The 25,785-nt window shown below is 43.7% G+C and overlaps 1 protein-coding gene across 6 annotated transcripts in view; it reads left to right on the forward strand.

Moving 5' to 3' along the window:
• Nucleotides 1–25,785, forward strand: part of ITPR1 (inositol 1,4,5-trisphosphate receptor type 1) — a 318,999-nt gene that overhangs the window by 183,875 nt on the left and 109,339 nt on the right. For 5 of the 6 annotated variants that reach the window (XM_027121453.1, XM_027121455.1, XM_027121457.1 and 2 more), the window contains 4 exons: nucleotides 4,467–4,587; nucleotides 6,933–7,117; nucleotides 11,005–11,153; nucleotides 12,096–12,207. In XM_027121453.1, coding sequence (XP_026977254.1) covers nucleotides 4,467–4,587; nucleotides 6,933–7,117; nucleotides 11,005–11,153; nucleotides 12,096–12,207 — 567 coding nt within the window. Of the gene's footprint in view, nucleotides 1–4,466; nucleotides 4,588–6,932; nucleotides 7,118–11,004; nucleotides 11,154–12,095; nucleotides 12,208–16,444; nucleotides 16,478–24,549; nucleotides 24,586–25,785 lie in introns of all 6 variants that reach the window. The other variant, XM_027121458.1, reaches the window with a different exon arrangement.

Here is a 25,785-nt window from a genome sequence, read left to right on the forward strand (position 1 = left end):
ATTTATTAGATATTGCTATATCCATTACCTATATAAAGGAGTTCATATTAGCTTAGTACAGATGGTATTATCCCCATTTTGCAGCTGAGCAAAATGAGGCTCAGAGGATTTAATTACCATGCTCAGGCATGGTCACAACTACTAACTGGCAAAACCATGATTTCAACCCAGGCCTGTCTGACTCTGAAACTTGAATTATGGAATTTTTAGTAAGATATGTTTTCTTAGGGACTGTTGGTAACCTTCTATTTAATTGAGCTTCACTGCTAGCTTTTAGTTATCTCTAAAGCGGCGCTCCCCAACCTTTTTGGCACCAGGGACTGGTTTCGTGGAAGACAGTTTTTCCACGGGGTGGGGGGTTGGGACGGTTCAGGCGGTAATGGGAGCGACGGGGAGCCGCAGATGAAGCTTCGCCGCTCACGTCCTGCCGTGCGGCCCTGTGCCTGACAGGCCATGGACAGGTACCGGTCCGTGGCCCGGGGGTTGGGGACCCCTGCTCTAAAGTATCATAAAGTTAGAATGCGACTTTTAGAATATCTGTACATAGTTTTTGTGTAACTGGGCAACAGGAACTTGTTAGATCCCAAGCACATGAGCTGCTGGAGGCCAGAACGTGCTCCTTACCAAGTGCTGTTCTACAGAGCCAGCTGCTTTGGTTAGTCAGGTTGGACTTGCATAGTGGCAATTGCTATGGCAATACCCATTCTCCTAGAGATTGTGAAACAGTATTGCAAAACCAAATGTCAAAGTAAACCAATCAAATTAATTTAATGGAAACCATTAAACAGGAATTTGTATTTTTGGTTTTTCATCTTGATCCCCCTGCTGTCTCCTTCCACTGCCTTGCTCTGAAACCAGTTTTAAGCCAATTGACAGGCAGGAGTGGTCAGAGAAATAAATCTTCAACATAAATGTTATGTAAGTCCCTAGCAAGGCCCAGGTTGTCTAAGCATATTTTTTGTTTGTTTGTTTGTTTTTTGTTTTGTTTTTGTTTTTTGGTACGCGGGCCTCTCACTGTTGTGGTCTCTCCTATTGCGGAGCACAAGCTCCGGACGCACAGGCTCAGCGGCCATGGCTCACGGGCCCAGCCGCTCCACAGTATGTGGGATCTTCCCGGACCGGGGCACGAACCCGCGTCCCCTGCATCGGCAGGCGGACTCTCAACCACTGCTCCACCAGGGAAGCGCTTGTCTAAGCATATTTAAAATACAAAGTCCAAGCTGGATTTCTAGAATATTTATTTTCAAGGAATACTATTTTTGAAGCTGTCCTAACATGTCTTACTTTATCTGTTGAAAAGCCTATGTCTTGCTCCCCAGGTAGATTTGTACCTTCGTCCTTCCTTCCTTCCTGGTTTTGTTTCCTTCCTTCCCTTCTTTTAACCCACATTTGTGAGGGAGGAAAATGGTGGCCTGGGATTGGGCTGTGCTGCATTTAAGGTGCCAGTGGAATGTCCGTGAGGCAGCTGGAAGTGTGGGATCCGGGAGCAGCAACAGAACTTTGGAGGCTTTTATAGCAGGTCAGAGCTGGGTTCCAATCCTCACTCCACCCCTTCCCAGCTCTGTGAACTTGGGTAGATGTTGAAACTTCAGAACCCCATTTCTTACTATAACAGGGTTATAGTATCAACCCTGCAGATTATTGTGAGAATTAGAGTTAATGTTTATGAAAATATAGCATAGTGCCTGGTACACAGTAAGTGCTTAATAATTGGCATTTTCTACTGTGTCCTGCTAGACGGCAAGCTACAGTGGGAAGGGCAGAGAGGTGTCTCAGATACTGTTCTATCTCGAGCACTGCGCCTGGCCCCTGGTACATGTTCATTTGTTGAGTGAGTTAAATGAATCAGGGAGACTCAGGAGAGGGAAGTGGTAAAGTCCAATTATAGACATTGGCTCGTTCCAGTCTCAGCTGGGAAAGTGAAGGGGTTGACTAGAAGGGACCTGGGCCGAGCACAGATAATTAAGGACAGTTTGTTAAAGAGACCAGAGGAAGATCAAGGGGTTATCTTACAGTCAGAATGGGATTCACGAGCAACGCAGAGCCTTAAGAACTAAGCAGGGAAGAATCTCAGGAAGAAGGTGATGGGCAGCCATGTTCATTAGCCCAAGAGGTCACGTGAGCTGATGCCCCCAGGTTGTCCATTAAAATGGATAATTAAGAAGCAGCTCCTCTGGCTGATTTATTCATCTTTTGTTTATTCAGAGGCCAGATGGGAATAGAGCAGATGCTCAATAAATACTGGTTCAATTGAATTCATTTAGTCGAAGGATTCGTTTTCTTTGAGTTAGGCCATTGAGTTCCCATCCCAACTCCACGCACAAGAGCCAGTAGGGTGGGTGCTGATTCCACTGCTTACTTCATGGGGTCAGGGGCTGGTCAGATGAGGTGTGTGTAAAGCACTCAGCACAGGGACAGGCAGGGAAGAAGTGTTCTCAATAGACAGCTGCTCTCAGTGGAACCATTGGGCTCAGGAGCTCAGTATCAGGGCTTCTCAGGCTTCCTGTGTTCCTGTTCTCTATTAGTAACACAGATGACTGTCTTGGTGGGCTGTGAGGTGCAGAACAGAAAGTACTCCCTCAAGAAAGTAATGAGATTCTGGTTTGTAGGTGAACTTAGTAGAAAGAGCACAGATTTGGGGCATCAGAGAGCCCTGAAGATGACTCACTGCTTGGCCATCACTTCGTTCTTTTGGATGCTTTATTTTAACCTTTCTGAGCTTTTGTTTTTCATTTGTGTTATTAAGGTAACTCCTCTGTCATAGGATACTTACCAAGGCCCCAGTGAGCTCTTAAGTGAAGTGTGTGGTACTTAATAAGTGAAAGTTATCTGAATGGTGTTTATAGAGGAGGTTCTGAATTTTTATTAACCTGTTTTATTTTTTAAAATTTTAATTGAAATATAGTTGATTTACAGTGTTGTGTTAGTTGCAGGTGTACAGCAAAGTGATTCAGTTCTACACACACACACATACACACACACGGACACACACACACACACACACGTATTCTTTTTAAAATTCTTTTCCGTTATAGGTTATTACAAGATACTGAGTATAGTTGCCTCTGCTATACAGTAGGTCCTTGTTGGTTATCTACTTTACATATAGTAGTGTGTATAGTTTATTCCCAAACTCCTAATTTATCCCTCCCCACTTTCCTCTTTGGTAACCGTAAGTTTGTTTCTATGTCTGTGAGTCTGTTTCTGTTTTGTTAATAAGTTCATTTGTATCATTTTTTTTAGATTCCACATACAAGTGATATCATAACCTGTTTTAATTTCTTACAATAAATTTCCTTTCCCCTAGCACTTTTCAATTGTTGTTCTTTTATCTAAGAAACTTCTCTAGAGTTTTTTCTGTACTTTTTTTCGTTGCTGTATTAACTCCTCCTGTTTTTCGGAAGGGATCTGCAAGTACTTTCTCCTAAAAATTAAAGACCAGTGGAGTAGCTTACCATACACAGTGACCTTTGCCTTGCAGGTCTAATGCTACTCTGGTCCAGGTAGCGTTGGATGAAGGCCAAAATTATAATTTGCGAATGCACTTAGGAAGTCAATGTCAAATTGATTAAGTCATAGTTTGAGTTCCTTTATTTTAAAATGAGTACAAATTTATACCATCATAGAGAGGAATAAATCCTACTCTGTAGTTAACTTGCAAGTACTGATCTGTAGTAAATGAACACTTGTGAAGAGTAACCATGAGAACTAGCTTCTCCTTATGTCATTGAAGACACGGCCAGAAATAAAGAAGTAAGGAGCATTCTAGGTGAGATTCACTAACCAGTTTGTTTATGCTGATTAAAACTATAGGTTCTATGGCTTCCCTGGTGGCTCAGTGGTTGAGAGTCCGCCTGCCGATGCAGGGGATTGCGGGTTCGTGCCCTGGTCCGGGAAGATCCCACATGCCGCGGAGCGGCTGGGCCCGTGAGCCATGGCCGCTGAGCCTGCGTGTCCGGAGCCTGTGCTCTGCAACGGGAGAGGCCGCAACAGTGAGAGGCCCGCATACCACAAAAAAAAAAAAAAAAGTATATATATATATATAGGTTCTACTCATGGAATATAACATCTGGAAACAACTTTGGGGGTTCATTGGCCTCAATCCCTGTATTCTATATATTGCACGAAGTTCAAGCTCAGAGAACTAAAGTGATTTGCCTACAGTCACACAGCCAGTTGGTAGCTAGACAAGAATACCTGTTTTTAGGCTGTGATATTCTGCTTCGCCTTCTGGTGGTCAGACTTAGCATGAAGTTTGTGCATTGCCTTCGAATGCTTCTGACCTTTTCTCCCTTGGCCAGGCCACTTCTGGAATCCAGCTCATCACTGGATGAGCTGGATTCCTACTCTTGCATAAGGATCCATGAACCCGTGGTTCAAGGCAGTGTCTGTTTCTGACCAGTGTATCAATCGGTCACAAATAAAAGTCTTCACGTCGCCTTCCTCTTGGCTTCTCTTTCTTTCAGACTCGCCAGCCCGTCTTTGTGCAGCTGCTGCAAGGTGTGTTCAGGGTTTACCACTGCAACTGGCTCATGCCGAGCCAGAAGGCCTCAGTGGAGAGCTGCATTCGGGTGCTCTCTGATGTAGGTAAGACACCAACTCAGGTTGGATTTAACATGATGAATATGCGTTGCCCAGTGGTAATAAAGGCCACCTTGGATGGAGCAGTGGCTATAAAGCTCTGTGAGGCTTCCGCACCCGGGAGGCTGCACAGCCAGAACTGGAACTGAGATCTTCTTGATTCTTAAACCTCCTTTTCATCTTTCCAAGCCAGCACCTGCCAAAGTCCAGAGCCAGCAAGTCCCAAAGAAAGATAGGCTTTGAAAAACAAGATTCCACGGTTAAATGTTAGGCAACTCTTGGCAAGTCACAGAGCTCAAGTTTATTCAAGGTCCTGGGAAGCCCCTTGTTCAAGAAAGTGATTTGTTTAATCCGGTAAACATATTTGACCACATGGAAACATTTTTCGTGCAAAGCACATGTCCAATCCTGTGGAACGCCCTTTCTCAGAAATGGCGCACTGCTCCCTTCTGCCTCTTGATGATAAATGCTTCTCCATCCCCTCCCCCCAACCTTGTATCACCTCTCCTAGGCAGCTTTGAAAGGAAGTTACAACCATTACTGCTCCCTTCACCCGGAGCTTGTCAGACTGTTGCTTTGCCCTGTTCCACCCCCTCCCCATACATGCTATGCAATGCAAAGGGATAATCTTCCTGCCTAAATTGAGAAGGGTTGTCTGTCTCTAGTAGCTGTTAAGATCTCTGCAGACACCAGAAAAGACAAGCGGGGCTCTTAGCACTGTTGAGTAGCTGTCCAGCAAGTATAGACTGTGTTTACTGGGGCTCATTGCCCGATTTCAGTCATCCCTGCCTGGTTTCCTTTATACTCATATGGAAGGTATTCGTGTCTTTTTTATTATTTACGTGGTACTATTTCACAGAAAGAGATTAGGCTTTTGAAAGTGTGTACGTAACAGATTATAGGTTCGTGGTGTGATATCTCTCAAATAGGGTTCTGAGATGGGCTCCCCAGATAGCCCTAAATTCTGCCCATGTATGATCCTGCAACTTAAGGTTGTTGGTTAAAACTTGGGCAGATCTCTGAGTTCCTAGCCCAGTAATCATCAGAGAGAGGAAATGTTTTCATAGTCTTGGCCGTGATGAGGAAAGGCAAGGAGGGCTGGTATTTGTGAAACAGCAGAGCATGAAAACTGTACAACCCATTAACCCCAGCACTTTTTTGCTTCTACTGGTATGAAGTTTTGAAGAGAAGGAACAGTTGTCTTAGTTTTATCCATGTTGTTGGATTTCGCGTATGGAAAAAAGGATTGTTCGTCTAGTTATTTTCCTTTTTTAAATTAACTTTTATTTTGCAGTCATTTTCGATTTATAAGAAAGTGGCCAAGATGACACAAGAGTTCCCATATATCCCTCACCCAGTTTCCCCCGCTGTCAACATCTTCCACTACCAGCTACGTTTGTCAAAACTAAGAAGCTGACGTTGGCCTATTGCTATGAACTAAACTAAGAAGCTGACGTTGGCCTATTGCTATGAACTAAACTAAGAAGCTGACGTTGGCCTATTGCTATGAACTAAACTTCCAGACTTGATTTGGGTTTTCACCACTTTTTTCCACTATTGTCCTTTTTCTGCTCCAGGATTCAGTGTAGGCTACTACATTGCATTTAGTTGTCATGCCTCCCCAGTCTCCTGTGGTCTGTGACAGTTTCTCAGACCTTCCTTATTTTCTGTGACCTTGACAATCTTGAGATGTCCTAGTCAGGTGTCTGTAGAATGTCCCCCATTGTGGGTTTTTTCTTTTTTTTTCTTGCTCATCGGGTTACTTTTTTTTTTTTTTTAACATCTTTATTGCAGTATACCCCACTGTGGATTTGACTAATGTTTTTCTCATGATGGGACTGGAATTGTCCTTTTCTGAAGGAAGTAAAAAAAAAAATACAGGAGCCTATATGGAAAGACTAGCTTATGTCATTGTAAATATTATCTTTAGTACTATGATTGGCTTGAAACAGCATTTTGTAGATTGTTGAAAGGATACCAAACTGGAGGATTTTTAGAAAAACAGTTTACTGGCCAACTGAGTTCCCTGTCTTGATAATTCTTAAAATGTCTGAACACATCTGAGACCCTAAGAAGCTATTCATTGTGGAAGCCCCTTGAACTTTGACTTTGAGTTACCTGAACTGTCTGACCTTGGAGCATTATAAATTCTCTCAGAGCTGCTGCCCCTCCGAATTCACATTGGAAAACCCGACCTAACAGATTATGAAGTTCAGTTGAGCTACTGCATGTCCGCACTCATGTTATAGGCGTGGAAACATCTGCCTGCTGGATGGTGGGGGGGAGTTGTCTGTCTCTAGGGTGTCTCCCATCAACGTTGTAGGCTCACGAGTCCCCTTTCTCCTGTACAGCCAAGAGCCGGGCCATTGCCATCCCTGTGGACCTGGACAGCCAGGTCAACAACCTCTTCCTCAAGTCCCACAACATCGTGCAGAAAACTGCCATGAACTGGCGGCTGACGGCCCGCAATGCAGCTCGCAGAGACTCTGTCCTGGCAGCTTCCAGAGACTACCGGAATATCATCGAGCGATTGCAGGTAATGCCCGGTGCTGACAGAAGCGATCCTTAACCTGGCCTAAGACGGCTCCCCACACAGAAGTGCTTCCTGAAGCCAGAGAAAATCCAGGGTTGGCCACAGTATGGTGAGTGGACAGTCAAATGCAATGATGTTTGTGGGGCTAGGAGTGCAGAGCTACTTGGGACCAGAAAAGCTCCTGACAAAGTCATGGTCTTTAGAGGTTATTCACTGATTTACAGATCTCTTTATGAAGAAGTCCCTCCTCTCTTATTAGGAAGGAGTACATCAGTGTTAGAAGAAGATGCTTAGAATAAGGGCATAACAGCTCCTTTTTGTTCATCACCTTGGGATTTTAGCCTCTTGAATTAGTAGGTAAACAAGTGTAATCATGACTTGAGAGAGGAGTTTTATATCAAAATGAGCGAAATGAAAATAAAAGTGTTATTAAATTCTAGCTAGGATATACTCTTTTTTTTTTCTTAGTACCTATGAAGAAATGTGCTCTCCCTCTGTTAAAAGGGAGAGTAGTGAGAATTAGATGATGTTAAACACCTAAACATACATCTTAATATTAACATCTTCCTTTGCACAAGCACCCCAGGTGATTTTCTCACAGATGGTACCTGGACCACAGTTGGAGAATCACAGATCCTTCAGATGAGCTCAGTGCAATGGTGCAGTCGTGAAGAGCGTGATCTCAGGACAGTGCCTGGGTTCAAATTGTGGCTCTGCTGCTTAGAAGTGCATAACCTTGGGAAAGTTACTTAACTTCTCCAGTTTCCTAACTTGTAAAATAGTATAATAGTAACGCCTACGTCACGGGGTTGATATGAAGATTAAGAGAGTCAAGATGTTGCGGTTATCTTTGCCTGCCTAACAAAGGACAACAGCGATTGTTTTATGCTCTTTTAGTGTTGGAGGTTACTGGGCTCAGTGAGGTGTTTCTTCCTCGAGTCCTTTCATGCAGTTGCAATCAGATGGTGGTTCTGTTTGGACTCATCTTGAAATCTCTCTCACTCACATGTTGGGCAGTTGATACTGATTGTCAGCTGGGACCTCAGCTGTCACCTAAAATATCTACACATTGTCTCCCCATGTGGTCTGGGCTTCCTCACAACATGGCAGCTGGGTTCCAAAATAAGTCTCTCTTGAGAGAGATAAGTAAAAGCTGCTTTGCCTTAATGACCTGGCTTCAGAAATCACATAGCACCCCTTCTGTCATATTCTCTTGGTCAAGGCAGTGACATATGTCCATTTAGGTTCAAGGGGAGAGGACATGGACCCCCATGTGATGGAAGGTATGTCAGTGACTCATTGTAAGAAGAGCGTGCAAGATAGTTCATACTGTGATGGCCATCTTTGGAAAATACAATACACATAAAGCACACAGAACAGAGCCTGGCATGCAGTGAGCACTTGATCAGTGAGCTGCTCTTCTAATTATTATTACTATTATTATTGTTATGACTGTAATAATTATTATCATTTGGTGAAGTAAATGAACCTCTGAAGGTTACATAAGTTACCTAAAGACGAATGAGTTCACTGTTTCATTCATCAACCCCACCCTAGGCACGGGGGATACAATGACCAAAACCAGAAGTAACCTTAACCCTCGTAGACTCTCAAGTGTTGGAAGGGAGACAAACATTAATCAACTAATCACACAGATAAAAGTAAAATGGCAGGAGGGGCAAACACTGCAGAGGAATGAGTAGTGCTACGAAAGGCACTGATGAGGACGTTAATCTTGCCTGGAACTGGGGCTGGTGGTCAAGGAAGGCATTGCTGAGGAAGTAGCATTGGAACCGAGACCAGGAAACCGTAGGACTTACTTAAAGAATGGAGTGGAAGGGAAGGAGAGAGCATGTGTGTACAAAGACCACAGGAAGGTTAGTGTGGCCAGAACCCGTGGAGCTGGGGAGGTGGGCAGCGCTTCGCAGGTCAAGGGAAGAATTTCAGCCTTGTTGCGACAGAACCGCTTCTTAAACAAAGGTAATTTGGTTCCTCATGGAGTGCTTCCTGACCCCACTATGTTTTAGAAAGAGGAAAGTTATTGTATTGTAGACTCATAACTGTATGAACACACCGTATTTTCTCCTGCTCAAACTAAATAAATTATCCGTGGCTGCAGAAACATACCAGGGCTCTTCTTAGATCTATTATGCATACTCTTGGGGAATAGAATAAAATACATAAGTTTAGGTAGTGCTTGTTTTAAAGACTTGGCCAGTGGCTAAATGGATCCTCGTTATCTAATGAATTATTGTCTGTCTGAGTCCCTGGAGTTACGAGATTGCCCAGAACAGCAAAAGTTGTCATAATGTGAGAACATTAAGTTGCAAAGGACGCGCTTATATAATTAACCCCCATTCAGACATACCCCCTCACTTAACACTGGCATCTCCCTCTGCCCATCGCTTCTCCATCCTTGTTTGTTGGTCTTTCCCTGATTGCCGAATGTTATACATTTGACAATACAATGCAAATCAATTGCAATGTGAAGTTCAAACCTGGCAAAAGATGCAAGATTTCATGAACGTGAAGCCGAAGAACTCCTTCAATCTCAAGCAGATGCTGGAGGCAAGTAACATTTTGCCAGAGTTAGGACCAGTAACTCTTGAAGAAGGGGAGATTGGGTGCTTTCTAAGAGGAAACTGGTAGGGAAACTGACAAAACCCTGAGAGAATTTTGCCAAAGCGGCCCTCTTTTTGACAGCGGTGTGCAAGTCACTCTGAATTAAGGGATGTGGCAATGTACTCGTACAAACTTTTTGGGAAAATTGTCCCCCCGCCTCCCCGCAAGAAATAGTTTGATTCATTCACGCATTCTTTAATGCATCCTAAATATTATTGCGTGATTACAGATTTTGTTAAATCTAAGATTAAGTAAACTTGTATTGACAAGTTTTAGTTTTAGTTTCTGGATCACCAGAAATTGGGTGGTCTGGATCACCCAATTCTTTATGAATTTTCGGCCTATGAAATTTGGGTCCCCAGTTGAGACGAATGCAATTCAAGTGGCCCTTTCCATGCAGATCTCCTTGGTTAACGGCTCCTCCTTATCCAGTAGGCTGCGTTCTGTTCTTCTTAGCCAGCATGCCGATGCCTTGGTTCTGAGTTAGCAAGCCAGACAGCAGACTTGAGCATCTTTTGAAGATAATTTCTCATCTGTTTTCTGCCATTTGCCTTTATACGGTGTTTGTTGTGTTGGTTTTGCTGCTCTTTCAACTTCTCTCTGTTTTCCTTTCCTACAGCTATGTGTTTTGCATTTGAAGACCATCATGCTCTCAGGGTACATGTATTTAGCATGTTGATACAGCATGTTCATTCATTTGTGTTCTCGTTTTTATATGACTTTTTATTATGTGAATAATTCATGCTCATTGGAAGTAATTTGACAATACTCACAAGAACCGATACATAGAAGAAAACTAGACTCACCCGTAGTTCCGCCACCCAGAGAAAACCACGAATGATGTTTTAATAATGTTTGCTGCATATCCTTGAGATATTAATGTCGTTTATAAGAAGCGGATCATATAGTCCATACTATTGTTTGACCATTTTTTGCACTCATATTGTAGACACCTTTCCATGTTGTCGAACGTCCTTTTTGCATCATATTTTAAAATATGTGGAATGATCCCTTAAGTAGCATAAGGACCATCTCACAGGGTGGGTGGGAATGATGACTTGTTATCACTTTGTTTTCTGTGTCAGGGCCTAATGCTTCAGGTAACCGTTGGGCAATGTCTAATAATTTGAGGCAAATACCAGACGGTGCTAAGGTTAGTCTAACCCAGTCTCGTCTGTGGTCATGCTTTAGGTCAGAAATGAATGTTCTCACCCTCCTGCAGTCAGCTGTGGCCCAAGCTGCTCACCAAGGCTGTGCTTCCATTCCAGGACATCGTCTCTGCCCTGGAGGACCGTCTCAGGCCACTGGTGCAGGCCGAGTTATCTGTGCTGGTGGACGTCCTCCACAGGCCTGAGCTGCTCTTCCCGGAGAACACAGATGCCAGAAGAAAGTGTGAAAGCGGTGGCTTCATTTGCAAGTAAGCAGCCCTTTTCTCTGCGGAGCTCAGGGGCAGAATCCCACTGGCCAGACACAGCACTGGTTCCTGAAGAAGGAGGGGCTGGCCTGAGTTTTGACTTTGATGAGTACAAGGTCCCGTGCTAGGGATCTGTTCTGACCTTCCCAAAGTAAGTGTGTAGGTTCAGTCCTACTTACTGACACTTGTTTTGGTGAAAATTTCTCCTTTGAACTGCATGCCCATTTGTTCATCTCCATTCAACACGTGTGGATAGGGTGCCCACCATGAGCTGCCGTACAGACTCAACAAGCCACGGCCTTTGTGCCCTCAAAAAGCTCTCACCTACCAGGGCCTCACAGTCTTTTCCTAACAGCTTTGTAGTTGGTTAGTTTGTGCCTTGGGGCAAAATCTAGAAGAAACGATTGGTTCCGTCACCAGAAATCTCCATCTGATTTTCACCCAAAGTTTGGTTGGTTGTCTAGCTTGAGCATGGGCTCTGCCTGAGTTTCTTATTTTTCTGGGCCCCTCAAAGAATAAGACTGGATCAAGAGAACAGTGTGTTTGCTGCAACCATCATACTCCTGAGGTTTTTTTACACCCCTGGCATATTTTAGCCACATTACTGACAATCCTCAGTGGATAAATAGCTGCACTTCCTAAATGAGCTGGTTTGAGGGAGCCCCTGTCTGTTCTCCATCCTCTATCTCATTTCTCCACTATGTGGGGCCGACCCGTGGCCAGGGAGCCTGTTTGCTGTTACCGACCAGCAGGTGTCACTATTGAGACACCAACGGGCTGCTCTTAGTGCAGGGAAGGCCCGGAAGCCTGTTTAACCTGGGAGCCCTTGGTAAATATTTGTTCATTAAATGACTAGTTACAATAAGTTGATTGTCAAGTGTGTTTTTTTTTTTTAATTTAAAGATCGTTTCAGGGCTGTAATCCGTGGTTTTCCCCTCCATTCAGGTTAATAAAGCACACTAAACAGCTGCTAGAGGAGAATGAGGAGAAACTCTGCATTAAGGTCCTACAGACCCTCAGAGAAATGATGACCAAAGATAGAGGCTACGGAGAAAAGGTACTGCATTTTATTTTCATGTTAAAACTAGGTTTTGCTATTAAATTGAAGTGGAGTGGGAGCCGTTAGAAATCCACCTTAGTTCAGGCATATTCACTGAAGGGGTTAAATTTTTTTTCTTTTTAAAGCTATTCATCCTGCCCTGAAGGTAGCTAAATCATATGACTGTCTCCTTAAAGCCATATATACGTAGTTGTCTCTTACAGGCTGCTTGCCATACAATCTATAATCAGAAAAACAGCAAGATTTTCCATATGTTTAAATTCCCAATGAGAATGCAAATGCCTCTTGTGTATCAAGGTGTGTGTTCCTGAACTTTGGGTTCCAGCTAAGCATACCTGTGGGTTTACTTGCTTCTTTCTGGTGAGATGTTACACAGTCCTTCCAGTGTATGAAGAAACTGCCTCCAGTTCTAACTGGAATGAAGACGGACAAACATGTCACCTTTTCTAGTTGAGATTGGGAAATGGACCATCCCTAGGACATGAGACTTCTTAGCACATGCAGTGAGCAATGATGTACAGAGAACAGCCCTCACACCCCCGATTTTGGTCCAAGTGGGGTAAAAAGAGCCCCATTGCTCTTCCTTTCTGCCCCCAGCAAAAAAGCATGGGCCTGAGTTTAAATCTCACCAGTCTTCATTTGAAGGTAATAATGTTCATTGTCTTCAAGCCACTTCTGTCAGCATTTTCCTAGCATGTAAATGTGCTGATATCACTGACTTGTCAAATACACAGTAACTCATTCATCTCTGTGAAGAAGCCTTGGTAATTAAATCACAGTCGTCCTCATCAAAAGGGATGGTGACAGCCAGATTTTTGCAAGTGTAAAAGTGTGTCAGAATCTTGCTTTCTAACCTAAGCAACATCTGTCATTAATATTAGAGCAATTTAATGTGTGAGGGTCTTTGGATAAGAAAAAATAAAACAGAAAGGTATGCAGTCCTTTTTGTGGTATACATTTCTCCACTGCCCCCAAACCCAAGGCTTTTAAACGTCACTCTAAATTTGTACAATGTATAAATTAAAACTGGAATAAGTGTCGCTTAATTAGAAAATAAGTGTTTATAACTCAGGAGGAATTTTGTGTAGGAAACCTGCCAGAAAAGAGTTCATAAATATAAAAGCAAAGAACACTGGTACAAGTGGGAAGTAATGAGATGACCAGTCCGTACAACACCTGTGTAGACAGCTAGGTAGGTCTTGCACTAAAACAAGGCGGGGGGTGGGCAGTAATAGAGAATACACGTAGCGAATAAGTAAGTAATAACCATTTATTCCACAAGATGTTTATTTTTCTTAAGGTGAGATTTAAGAAATGTTTTAAAAATATGACTCTAGTTATAGAAATTCACTCTCCGTAATACAATAAATTCCACCAAAGGGACCTTAACCAGCTGTGAATATATTAGCACCTCTGGGGCAGAGAACTTGATTTTAAAATGTGGAGACCACAATTTTCTCTTCTTGAGAATATCTGTTTCTTTCTATACCCAAGGTGCTTAAGGTAAACTCTGTGTCTCAGCTCCAGTGAATTTTTCAAGTTGTGATTATACTTTTATTTCTCTGAAGTTTTTCTTTTTATAACATGGAAAGTAGAAGTACTAGGAGTTGGTCGAGTGTTTGCTGCCGAACAGAAAAGTACACCGGGGTCTTTGGGGCCGTGTAGAGGTGTGCTTCCCTGCTCCCTTTCACTACCCAGTAGTGCCAACAGGGAGAACACCGTCAGGGCCTCCGGGAGACAGCAGACCTGAGATGTTGTACCACTGCCTGTGAGAAAGCTCATGGAGAGTGACGGAGCTAGGGCTTCAAGAGGGCAGCAGATGGAGGTCACTATCAAAGAGTTATCAGAGTTGAGAAGAGGTTCTTAGGCTGTAGCTCAAATCCCTTTTCAGCTGGTGAAGAGATGAGTCATACCCTAGCAGATAGAGGCTGGGAGGCAGGATGACATTTCTCTCCAGTCTGATTGGAGCTGTCATCCCCCTTGTTGAGAGTGAAAGTACTATAAGCAAGTATGGGAAATGCTCTGCCACCGAGGAAGTCCTTCTGGAAACCCGTGCTCGTCAGCAGCTCCTGACCGGCAGCACGTGTGTGCCAAGCTTCTGGCCCCAGGCTCCGACTGCTGGAAAAGGCTCCTTAACCATTCGCTTTAAAAGGGGGTGGGGGCTGTTAAATGATTTCTGTTTCTTCCAGTCTGGTTGCTGGTATCCACTCTGTCCAGTTTCATGAAGGCTTTTGGAAAATGCCTTTGACGGTGTGTTGGCTGCCCTGTTTGACTAAAGAAGCGTGACGTGTGGGACAGCCTGACTCTTTCAAGGGTGGAAGGAACCCAGACCCAAAGCAATAACCTTTCTTAGGCGAACCCGTGGGCATTAGTCAATAAAACAAATGAGGTGTCCTTTGGACTGCGTGCTTGGGACACAAGGGCAAGCGTGAATGCCGTTTCTGTCTTCTTGGCGCCATTTTTCTATTAGTTGCTTCTTAAGTGGAACTTGTCCCATGACTAACACCCTCGTGGGACATCCAGGGCTGTTCTCCTCCCTGCCCTCTCCTGAGCCTTCATGGTCATGGATCTGGTCCACTGGGCTCTGGTATCACCTGTGGTTTGCGTCAGGCCCTAGGAGTCAGATCCGTGAGAAGCCAGTGGTCAGTCCACTTGTCTTGGTTCATTGCCTGAGATGTGCCCATCCAAGAACTATGACATATGATGGAAAGGTAAGGGCTGGACAAAGAAGATGGTCACAGAATTTAATCATGATCATTTAGGAATTAAATAAGTCCTCTTTTACTATTGTGTCTCTAAAATGCAAAGGACCAGCCATATTTCCCAAAGAGTGGTAAATATAAAATAAAGGAATATTTCAAAGGATCACCAAAATAACGATGGGATACATTTTTGTGTGATTCTTGTGTTTTTCTGTCCAATGTATTCAAAGTTAATCAACTTTAAAATCAGGACTTTGCAACCACTCTGTGTGTGCAGTGCCTACTGAACTCTGCTTTTAATTTACAGATTAAACCATTAAAAAAAATAACCTCCCGTAGCTAAATATCTCTAAAATTTAACCTGAATCTCTCTATAACTCGTAGAACATCTTTAAGCTCTTAGACCCTGCTTGAAAGGAAAGCGTAATTATTTTATATACTGGCCACTCTGTAATCTACTGTAGGATTTTTATTAAGCTACTTTTTATTTAAGTTACTAGTCACAGGGATTTGGAAAGAAATTCAGAGGCCAACAATTAATGTGAAAGGCTGACAATTTATTTAAAGTCCATTTTTTTCTTCTGAATAATAGTAGCTGTTATACTACTAGAGAGTTTTTGACCTTAAGTAACATCAGGGTTTTCATTTCATACGAATTGTCAGTCCCCTGTTAATTACCGGTGCTTCTTTTCTCTAGGTGAATAAACTATTAACATTTCCAGCTACCAGTGTTGCTAATAGGAGTTTAAATTTGCAAAATGTACTAAATGTTAATGAAACATAATATTTAGTACATTTTGTGGATCATCCATCTATCATCAAACAAGCATAATGGTGATTAGTGCTTTTGTTTTTTCTTTTTCTTGAACTTGATGCTAATAAATCATTTACTTGTTACTACTATCACTTGGGTAGGCACTAATCACCTTAGCGGAAATCTGTTCTCTTTAATCGTCAACAATATCAGGATTCGGAGCTTCTGGCTTGGTATATGTTGGTCTTACTACTTAAATTGAAGTTGGATCTGATTTAGTCCAGTGATAATTTGGACCGCAGACTCCCGCCTCCCCCACTGAATGGGAAGATGAGTCCAAAGAAAGAATTTTGTCCTAAGCTGAGTTGATCAGTGTTTAGCCTTTGACTCTACTCCTTGCCATCCTCTTCTGAAAGGACATGGTTCTTGATTGGGGAACTTGCCCTTGCCCACAGCTCAGTTCAAGGGTTCTCGCTACAAGAGAGTGCAAAGGTGCTGTCCTGGGCTCTTGGTTAAGTGACCTGCGAGGTTTGATACCTGGCATGTGAACAAAGGGTGGCAGCACCCTGCCCGTTTGTTCCGGAGCAGAGCATTGCAGAGCAGATGTCAGGGTGAGGTGCGCCGGTGTCGAGAACGCCTGCGCCTCTTAAGATGGTCATGATGCTTCAACCTGAGTCAGTGATAAGAATACAATGACAAAGTTTCTAACACTTAGCTCGCTCGTATTTCCTTTTCTAACACTTCCTTCTTTTTCTCCCCCCCCCTTTTTCTTTTCCAGCTGATTTCCATTGATGAATTGGAAAATGCAGAGGTCCTAATTTCATTTTTTTTTTAAGTGTCCCATGGTGATGTTTCCATGACCCTCTGCCAGTGAACTCTGTGATCTGTCCCCTAGTCTCTGCAGCGTCTAGTATCTGACTTTGTGTAGTGTTGCCTCTGGGAGTGAGTCGAGTCCTTTGTGTTTGTGTTAGCATTTCCCATGAGTTTGTTTGCCATTTGTCTTTGGAGATCCCATCTGAGTCTAGATAAAGATTTCCTAAGCTGTGATAAGATGTCAATCCTTCACTGTCTAGAATCTCAACTGAATTTGTGGTTGACACTGGCTAGTAACATACCTCTGAAACTGAGTGTTGATATTACCTGAGGAGCTTTTCTGTCCATATGTGAAGCACCCATGCAAAAAGAAATAACTACATTGGTATAGTGTGAAAGTAGTCAAAGAAAAACCAAACCACTGCTCTCTTGGCCTACATGTTGGAAGTGTTAAGTGTGAGGGGTCATATAAAATTTTGTCAAAGTGCCGTGCAAATTCCACAGCCCTGGTTGAGATTTGCCAGCTGCTGGCTTGTGGTGGGATTAGGAATGTACAATATCCCTGGGTTCTCTTCTAGAAAAACCAACTAGAGATCAAGAAATTGAAATGTCATCTGATGGTTTCTATACTTATGTATCAAATTAGTTTCATTTACCCAGAATGACCCGGGAGACTGATGAGTGGCCATTGTGTGTGGGATTTGAGGGTATCTTAAATATTTTCTCTCCTATGAATATTTTTCAACATTTCTTGCCATATCTGTAGGATGTGATACATGTTTGGTAAATGATAATAGAAAGGATTAATGAGGGGAATTAATGCATATAATTGAGGGAGTTTAATTGCTTAGTAAATTGAAGCAGACTGGAAAACACTTTTATCTGACTTTTAAAAATGAATTTTCTGGTCTACTTCTTTAAGTATCTGTTCATTCTTTTGGTAGAACGATTAATACCTTATTTTGGTGGGATAGAGCTACCAAATAGAATATGAGGCCTGCTCTAATATCTACCCCCATAATTTCAGAAATACTAAGAGGTGGTTCAGGTGTACCTAAGGAGAGTTTGAATCACAGACTTAAAACTGAAAGCGACACGAGCGGTTATGAATTTGGTCCAGTTCCCTCAGGCATGGAGCTCAGAGAGGTTAAGTGAGTGGTGCTAGCTCACACAGGTAGATCGCGGCTAAAGCAGAACTAGTACTGCTGGCTCAGCTGCTGGCCTGGAGCGCTTACTGTTCAGCCGTGGTAGATTCTGTAAGTGCAGACTTTTCCTTAAATCGGTCAGCATGAACAGGTGAGGAGTCCGTGCTTCTTTGGGATGGATAGAGAGTGAGAAAAACAAAAGGTTGTACAGGGGTTTAACTACTTTAACTACAGTGATTTTTGCTCCTTCCTGTTTGGTCTTCTCTCTTCCGGGTTATTTGTATGCCAGCAGAACGTCTCATGCTGAATTTTCATATTGGCACCCTTCGACACTCTTGTTTCTCCCTAGAGTTGTAAATGCCTCTCTAATTTGAATTTTTCCTCTGAAATATTGAGGTTGAGTTTCTATTTGCTTAAAGACAAATTAAGCCAGGAAAGGAAAACCTTCCCTAATCGGAGTCTGCAGTGTTATTAATATACTGTTTTGCAGCATAGTAATCATTTGATGTGTTTGCTTTGCTCAAGATAGAACTTGGGTCTCCTGGCTGGGAGTTTACTGCTCGCTTATGGAAAGATTCCACAGTTGGAGCAGGTGTGTTTATAATTATCCACTAGGAAATAGAATACTGTCTGTTTATAAAAGAAGAATGTTCTGGCAGCCACTTGGATTCTTTGAAAATTCCCTGAGGAAGCAACTGTGGATCCCCTCTCCGTTGTTATCCCTGGCAACCCACAGAGCCCTGGAGCACCAACAGTGTCCCCAGGTCCTCAGCCTGTCGGATCTGGCCCTCTAAGCAGACATGCCTGATTGGCCTTTATTATCCATGTCTGTTCTGGAAACAACCGCAGCTCCTGAGGTTTCTCTCCCACCAAGCCTTTTGTCCATGTGTGTGGGTGAAAACCGGCAACCCACAGCTGGAGTTCTGCAGAAACTCCATTAAGAAACTTAATGAGAGTTCACGCTGGCCCATGGTACGGGCAAGGCCTCCCACCTAAATTGCAAACCAGCACTTCAACCTTGAAACGTGCTGGGGAATAGCCCCTGAGCAGGGTACGGCATATCTGGAGAGCCATGGTCCCTGGATTGGGGAAGGACCACCACTCTTCAGTGACAAAGGCCTGTTGAGCATCGTGAGAGAGGAGATGTGCAGTGAACGGCTTGGAAAAAAAGCAAAGCATCGTCCGAGACTCTGTCTGTGCTCTGAGAAAAGAGGGTGAAGTGAGGACAGAATCAGAGTCCCTGCAAGAAAAGTGCATGGTGGGAGCCTTCCCAGCTGTCTTCTGGAGTAAAATTTCATTTGAAACCAGGAAAAGGAGGGTTTTCTTTCTTTTCTTTATTATTATTATTATCAGTTTTTGCAAATAGGCGGGGTCTCCATCCTTACCTCCTGATTTTACCTTTTCCTTAGGGGGCAGGGAGAGGGCGAATGAGGGGAGAAGCGTAGGGAGCTGCTTCCATTAGTGTCCATTCAGCTTATTCTTAAGTTTGTATCTCAACGAATTGTTACCTATAGACACACACAAATCAAGATGGGGACTGTTTCTATCAGCCCAGAAAGTTCCCTCATCTACCCATTCTTGGCTTTAAACAGACACTGATGGCTGCTTGAGACATTCGTTCATGTGACTAATACCTGAGTGCCTGTTCCATCCCAGGCGCGTTGACTAGGGGAGTTGGGTCCAAATAGGCACAGTGTCTGCCCTTCTGGAGTTTACGGTTCTGTGGAGGTGACAGATGATAATCCAAATTAATGTTAAGTGACAGCCATCAACCATGAGAAATACAGGAAGGTGAAGCACTTGGGGTCATGAGACCATGTAACTTAGAGACTTGTACCTGAGCAGGGAGGTCAGGTAACAGCTTAGGAGGTCAGGTCACACCTTGAGGACCACTGGCAGGTGAGCATGTTCGTCACTTTTCTAAACTGTAAATTTCTGGACTAAACAAAGGGATGATTTTGATGCAGCACTCCAACTTCAGGCCGAGGCGGTGGGCAGGACGGTAACCTACCTCATTTTCACGTGTGCGTCTTTGGAAAGGAGGGCGTGTTTAGAAAGTGTGTGCGGTAGCTCAGTGGACATGCTGCACTTCTTCCTATTTGAGATATGATCCCCATTTAATCACTGTCGCTTGGAACCCTGACCTCTGCAGAGCCACTGGTGGCAGCTGGCAACTTCAGCTCCTTGCATTGCAACAAAAAAGCAAGTGGGAGGATTGGTGTTACCGCTTGTTAGGGTGGCAGCAGCCTGCCTGTATCTGCCTATATATTGAGTCCTCAGCTTCTGCCACCGAGAACTGCGTCTGCAAGCAAAGGAGGTCACTGCCAGTAAAATTCAGAGCGGGGGGGGGGGGGGGGGGGGGGGGGGGGGTAGAAAACAGAGAAGAGAAACCCAAGAATTATTCAATTTCACCTTAAGGGGGCGTTCTCATGACATCCAACCCAGGGTGGAGGTGTCCTACTTTTTTACATTGCTGTGAACTGCTGGGTTGGGCACCTGCCAACATTCAGGCGGCAGTTACATAAGAGCTTCTTTTTTTCCTGGAATTTAGGCTCGCTGCTGATGTGTGACCTTCAGCAGTAATTGCCAATAAATGCAGCGGGGCTGTTTACTGTTAGACACTGGCAGCCATAGAGCAAGTGGGCTCAAGTCGGAGCATACAGGAGCTATTGCAGAATCTGGGGAAGTTTTGTTTTCTTTCTCTTTTTTCCTTTTTTTTTAAATGCTGAGATGATTCCATAATGACAGAAGTTGTATAATTCAGTCAAGTCAGAATGTGGTTTTTGAAAATGAATTTTACTTTTGGGTTCCAGTGATCTTGTTCTATAAGATACAGGTGAAACTTCATCGTTGGAACTAGATAATGTGTATTTCTTACTTTGTTTCTAAAAACAAATGCCATTAGTAAACGGCATTGTGTTAGCAAATGTGAAGATTTAAAATTGCCCTGCTAAAACGTTAGGTAACTTCTATTTTAGCTCAGTTTTGTTTCGGGCATTCTGTTCTCTTAATGTGGGTTTTCAAAGGCTCATGAAGGCCAGGACCCAGCAAACATATTTGCGAGGCCATTCGCTGTTTGTTTATTTTTTCCCTTCTCTGAGATGGAGTGGGTGAAAGGAACTGAAGGCTGATTCAGGGGATTGGAGATGGTAAATTCTCTTTGCTGTGCTGATAATTAGATCTATAGTACAGTCTCATTTCTTGAACTATATTTAACCTCTGCTAGGGGTGGCCCATGGAAGGAGACATCTTATTTCAAAGGAAAATTCTAGAAGCCCAGGGGAGAAGGATTCATGTTGATGGCAGCAGGAAACAGTGTGTTTTAAGTGGCTCTGCTCTGTGTTGGCCTGTAACAGGCACACATGAAACGGATGTGTATATGTATGTACGTACGGTATGGACGTATGTGAGGATGTGCCGTTGTACACACACCACAAATAGGAACCCTCAGAAGTCTGTGGGTTTTTTTTTAAGAATGGCAAAGTATAATTTCCTTCATTTGTAGTAGAAATCCATCCCCGGATAAAATGTTAGGTACATTATGTATAGAAAGCGAGTGTTTCAGCATCTTATCTGCACGAATCTAGTTACTACTCAAGTGCCGTAGTTACGATGACCTGATTCGTGGCCTCATCTGGGAAGGACACTTGGGATTCTGTACCTTGAGGTTCATTTTGAATTTCTGTTTCAAAGCCAGTCATTTGAAATCTTTTTCCTGTGAAGTTTGATTTTGCTGACCTTGTCTAAAAGCGCTGAGAAGACGTAAGATCCAAGAAGAAATATGCAGAGGCAATAGAGGGCAATGGTTGGTTCCCAAGTTCAAAACCAGGCAGCATCGGACCACTGCCAGTCACCTGTTCATTTGGGGAGACTTCACCTTGACTGGAGGTGTCAGCATCTGATTATAGTGACCGATCCTGAGATGAGGTGGTGAAAGACAAGACCTGGGGAATGTAGAAATACTCATTTTCTCAGAAGAGTCTCCCTTACTATGTGGTCACTGAGAATTACCTTTCATGTAAAAAAAAAAAAAAAAAAAAAAAAGTTACTTTGATAATAAAAATATGTTGAGAAAATCATTTCATTCTTTTACCAAAATTATCTTTTGCTTTGGATAATATATATTGTATTTATGTAGCTGTTATCTGATTTGAACATATATAGCTTATTAATATGCTTATCTTTTTCAAAAGTGTGGCTTACTGCCATAAGAGAGCCTATCCTCCCAGAAATACAGGTGAAATCCTCATAGGAAGCAGTGCTGGTAAAGGCCATTGGTTATTTTACCAAATTATACGCCAGGCTTGGTTTGGCCTTTTCGATGCCTGAAATCATTTCATGTCCTATTGTGCTGTATTATTTAGAGAACTTGCCTGTTAGATATTTACGGAATGAAGTTTACTGAAAATATACCAAGCATTACTTAATGTTTTAGTTGGAAAGGAATCCTAAATAATAAGCTCAAGTCTCCTTGAACTACAGGTCAGGAAGTGGAAGCCCAGAGAGGTTCAGTGACTGCCTGAGGGTCACACAGAGCGCCAGCGCCTGCATGGGCCACGGTCGCATGATACCTGTCCACTGCTGTCAGTTTTTCTATTCTGTTTCCTGAATGGATAGCGTTAAAAAATTGTCCTCTGTTTAAATAGTGATTCCTGAAGCAGCAAAAAATTTTCTGTTGTCTCAAAAGTCTTTCTGTAATGTTCTAGGGAAAAGATCAGTAACTGTAATTTTTATTCTAAAAATTAAACGAAAACTAACATGACAGCAGTTGAGGGAGGCAATAGAGTGTCAGTACAATCATAAAACATATCAGAAACGACTGATCTCTGAGTGTGTAAGAAATAGCTATATACTACCCATGAACGTTCCGAAAGAATTCAAGATGCTTCTTTGGACAAAGAGATCTCAGACAAGAGAATTTTAAAAAGACACGCTACTTCCTTCCGTTCCGTCATCTTCTTTTTCTTTAACTTTTATTTTGATGGGCAAGGGAGTAAGAGGATAGCTCTGTAGTTTCCTACAGTCAATCCCTGCCTATAATTCTTTTGTTCTGATCATACAGAATCAGTATAAAGGATATGTTGGTGAAATGTGGCCAAAACCAATTGTAAAAGATAGTACTTTTCCCATCTGTATCTCTGACTGCTCTAAAATGCATGGGAAGTCGCTTTAGTTCTACTTTTTCTTATGTGTCCTTTTTGCACTAAGAGCAGAGGGCACGAGTGTTTGCACAGTTTTAATTCTTTAGCCTAAAGCATACAGGATGTAAGGATAGAGTTAAAGTGCGTTCTTGGATCGTGATATTGTTTATATTATCTGGAAAACACACACGCCTGAGCTCTGGTTTTATTTTCCTCACCACACTCAAGTCCTTGCTACCACTCTGTGCTTCCCGACCCCAACAGGAAGCGAAGCACGACGGAGGGAAATTTTCTCCCTGAGGCTAGTGGAGCTGCCCTCAGGTCTGAAAGCTCTTCTGTCCGGAATCCAGTGAGCAACTCCCCACCTATGCCTCCTTGTCCTTCTTAAATTAGTTTAATCTTTGTCCTTAAAGAGAGCCCCTGTATCTTTACTTCATTTTACCTGTTGGCAAATAGAAAAAAAAAAAAAAAAGAGAAATCATTAGGTTACATAACAGTCTTATATGAAGAGCATTTTTTTCTATCTTGGGGATCAAACCATGAAAAGGGGTATCAAGTGTTGAGCTGGGTTGAGACCCCGCCAGATTTCACAGCTTCCAGCCTCCCCACCTCGTGCTTTCAGCACCTGTGCTGGCTCACACCTGACAGCCACGCTTTGGCCTCCCGGGAGGTGTGCTGTGTCGCTGGAGTCCCGCCGAAGGAGGCCAAGGTCACTCAGTTGCAGCGTGAGCCTTGGCTTCGTTCCATGGCCCCAGACCGCACCTTGAAGCAGCCAGCCGTGCCCGGTGCGTGACTTTGGTCCCGGGCAGCCCAGGGTGGGGTCTGGCGGTTACATCTGATGTCAGTCCCTCCTCCAAGCACGTGCCCTCCGGGGGACAGATTTGTGGTGCTGCTGCCACGTGAAACTGTGGACTTTTTAGCTGCCACGTGCACCCTTGCAATTGCCTTTCATTTTCCTCAGGGCCATCATCTTGTCTCTCAGGTATGGGTTGGGTGTAATGAAGTTGAGGGGCAGTCAGAGGAGTGGGCTGTCTACATGGAATGGTGGGGGTGGCTCCGGGGACCCCAGGCCCTGGAGCCCTGAGGGAAGTACGTGGAGGGGCGAGTGACCAGCCAGGTAACCCTGCAGCCAGGAGCCTTCCTGTCTCCTCCCAGAGCTGCTGGAGCAGAGAGGCTTTTTCAGTCCCTAAGCTGGAGCCTCGGGTCTTACCCTCTGATTCAGGGCCGGGATGTGGGGAAAGGAGAGACCCAGGAGGACTCACCTGCCCACGGAAGAAGCTTGTCACGGGCGAGTGGTGGTACAGACTTTGCAAGGGCCTCGGGACTCCGGGGAGGGGGCTGCACCTGAGGCCCCTGTTGTCATTACGCACACACTTCTCCCCTCCCTGAGCCTCTGTGGGGATACGCTCTATCACTTTTCCTCTCTGTGGACGAACAAAACATAGATGTGCAGTAGTTCTTCCTTTGACATCGTTTTTGGTTTTTTTTTTAAGGCATACTTCCTTCTTGATCAGTGGTAGACTTTTTTCTTACCTTAATTTAAATCTGTTTTCCCATCTCAGGCCAGTTGTCTCTCCCAACACAAGCACATTCAGTTCAGTTCAAAAGGGAGGGTGTCTCCTGCCCTCAGTGGCTGAAGCCCCTTTCAGTGGATGTGGCAGCTCTGTCGCCTCATCATTGATCTTGCCCTCCATGTTTCGTCCTTGAGTGTTGGTCTCTGGACTTTTCGCGGCCCATGAGATGCACGTGCTGTAACTAACATGCTTCATTTTACTCCCAACTAGCTGCCCCAAACTCCGGCTCCTGAGAACTCCACCGAGGTGTGTGCTGCTCACCTGTATTTGCAGCGCCAGCAAATACGGGTGCTTGTCAGTGTTCCTGGTTGAGTGTGTGAGTTGTTCTGGGGAAATGTCTGTCCCGCTGGTAGGTGCAAGGAGGGAAGTCTCTTGTCTGCCTGGGGCCTGATCATTGCTGTAATCGGGTGGCTCTTGGTATAGAAAGAAACTTCTTAGTTGCTGGAGCTTAAACCACAGGGTCCTGCAGGTGAGGGCACGTGACTGTCCAAAGGTTTTCACACAAAACCGTTCATCTCTGTCTTGAAATGTTCAGTTGAGAAATGCTGGAACGTCCAGGCCTTTCTGCTGTGACACAAAATAGAACTCTGGGTTCTGCGCAGAGACGAAGGGAGTTTGAAGTTCTGGATAATAATGTATAGTTTTGGTGAAGCTGCTGATAAAGTTGTAGTTTCACAGCGCACTGTTTCTGTTCTTCCTGTCGCTAACTCAGCTTGCTAAATGAGGGACTGGAATTAATTAAGACATCTAAAGTTATAGAGAAGCTTTTTGGGGAGGCATATTTCCAAGGATCAAAATTTACTTTCAGAAACAGTTATAGAATCACAGGAGTCAAAGCTAAAATGAAGTGTAGTTTATCTGAAAGGAGATCTTAGAAATGAAACAGATTATCAAATAGCTGAGTTCCAGTGGGGATGCTTTGGAATGATCATTCTCTAATATTCTAATCAGAGCTCTTCAGCGTCAGTAGCCTTGATTAGAATGCCGTGTGCTGGTGGCCTGGGGAGTGCTGAGGTCTCATGTATGTGTCTGCTTGGAAGTGTATGCATTGATGTCCTCACGCATGTGCTGTGCAGTAATGCATGTGTGAGTCATGTAAGGACCTGCCCGGTTGAGTCTTGCATCATGACCCCTTTTGGGTTCATGTAAATGTACCTAACATTCAAGTTCCTTTTCATAATCTGTGCAAAAAATAATATTGGCCAGAAGTATTAGTCATGTGCCTGTTCATCTTAAACAGTGCCCGAGGGTCGGGGATGGGCGCGTTGTTAAGCGGCATCCAAAGTAATGGAGCGTTGGTGTCTGTCTGGGGAAAGCCTCTCACAGGCCTCTGTTCCTTCTGTGTCAGTCTTCGCTATGTACGCATGCTCCATGTATTTGATTTGTGTCTGATCCTGAAGATGGGAGTGTCTCCCTAGTGTTGTACGTACTTAAATGGAATTTCTG

This window comes from Aethalodelphis obliquidens, unplaced genomic scaffold (genome assembly GCF_003676395.1).
Source record: "Aethalodelphis obliquidens isolate GAN/ISIS:26980383/991018 unplaced genomic scaffold, ASM367639v1 scaffold22, whole genome shotgun sequence".
In the NCBI taxonomy this organism is placed as follows: Eukaryota; Metazoa; Chordata; class Mammalia; order Artiodactyla; family Delphinidae; genus Aethalodelphis; species Aethalodelphis obliquidens.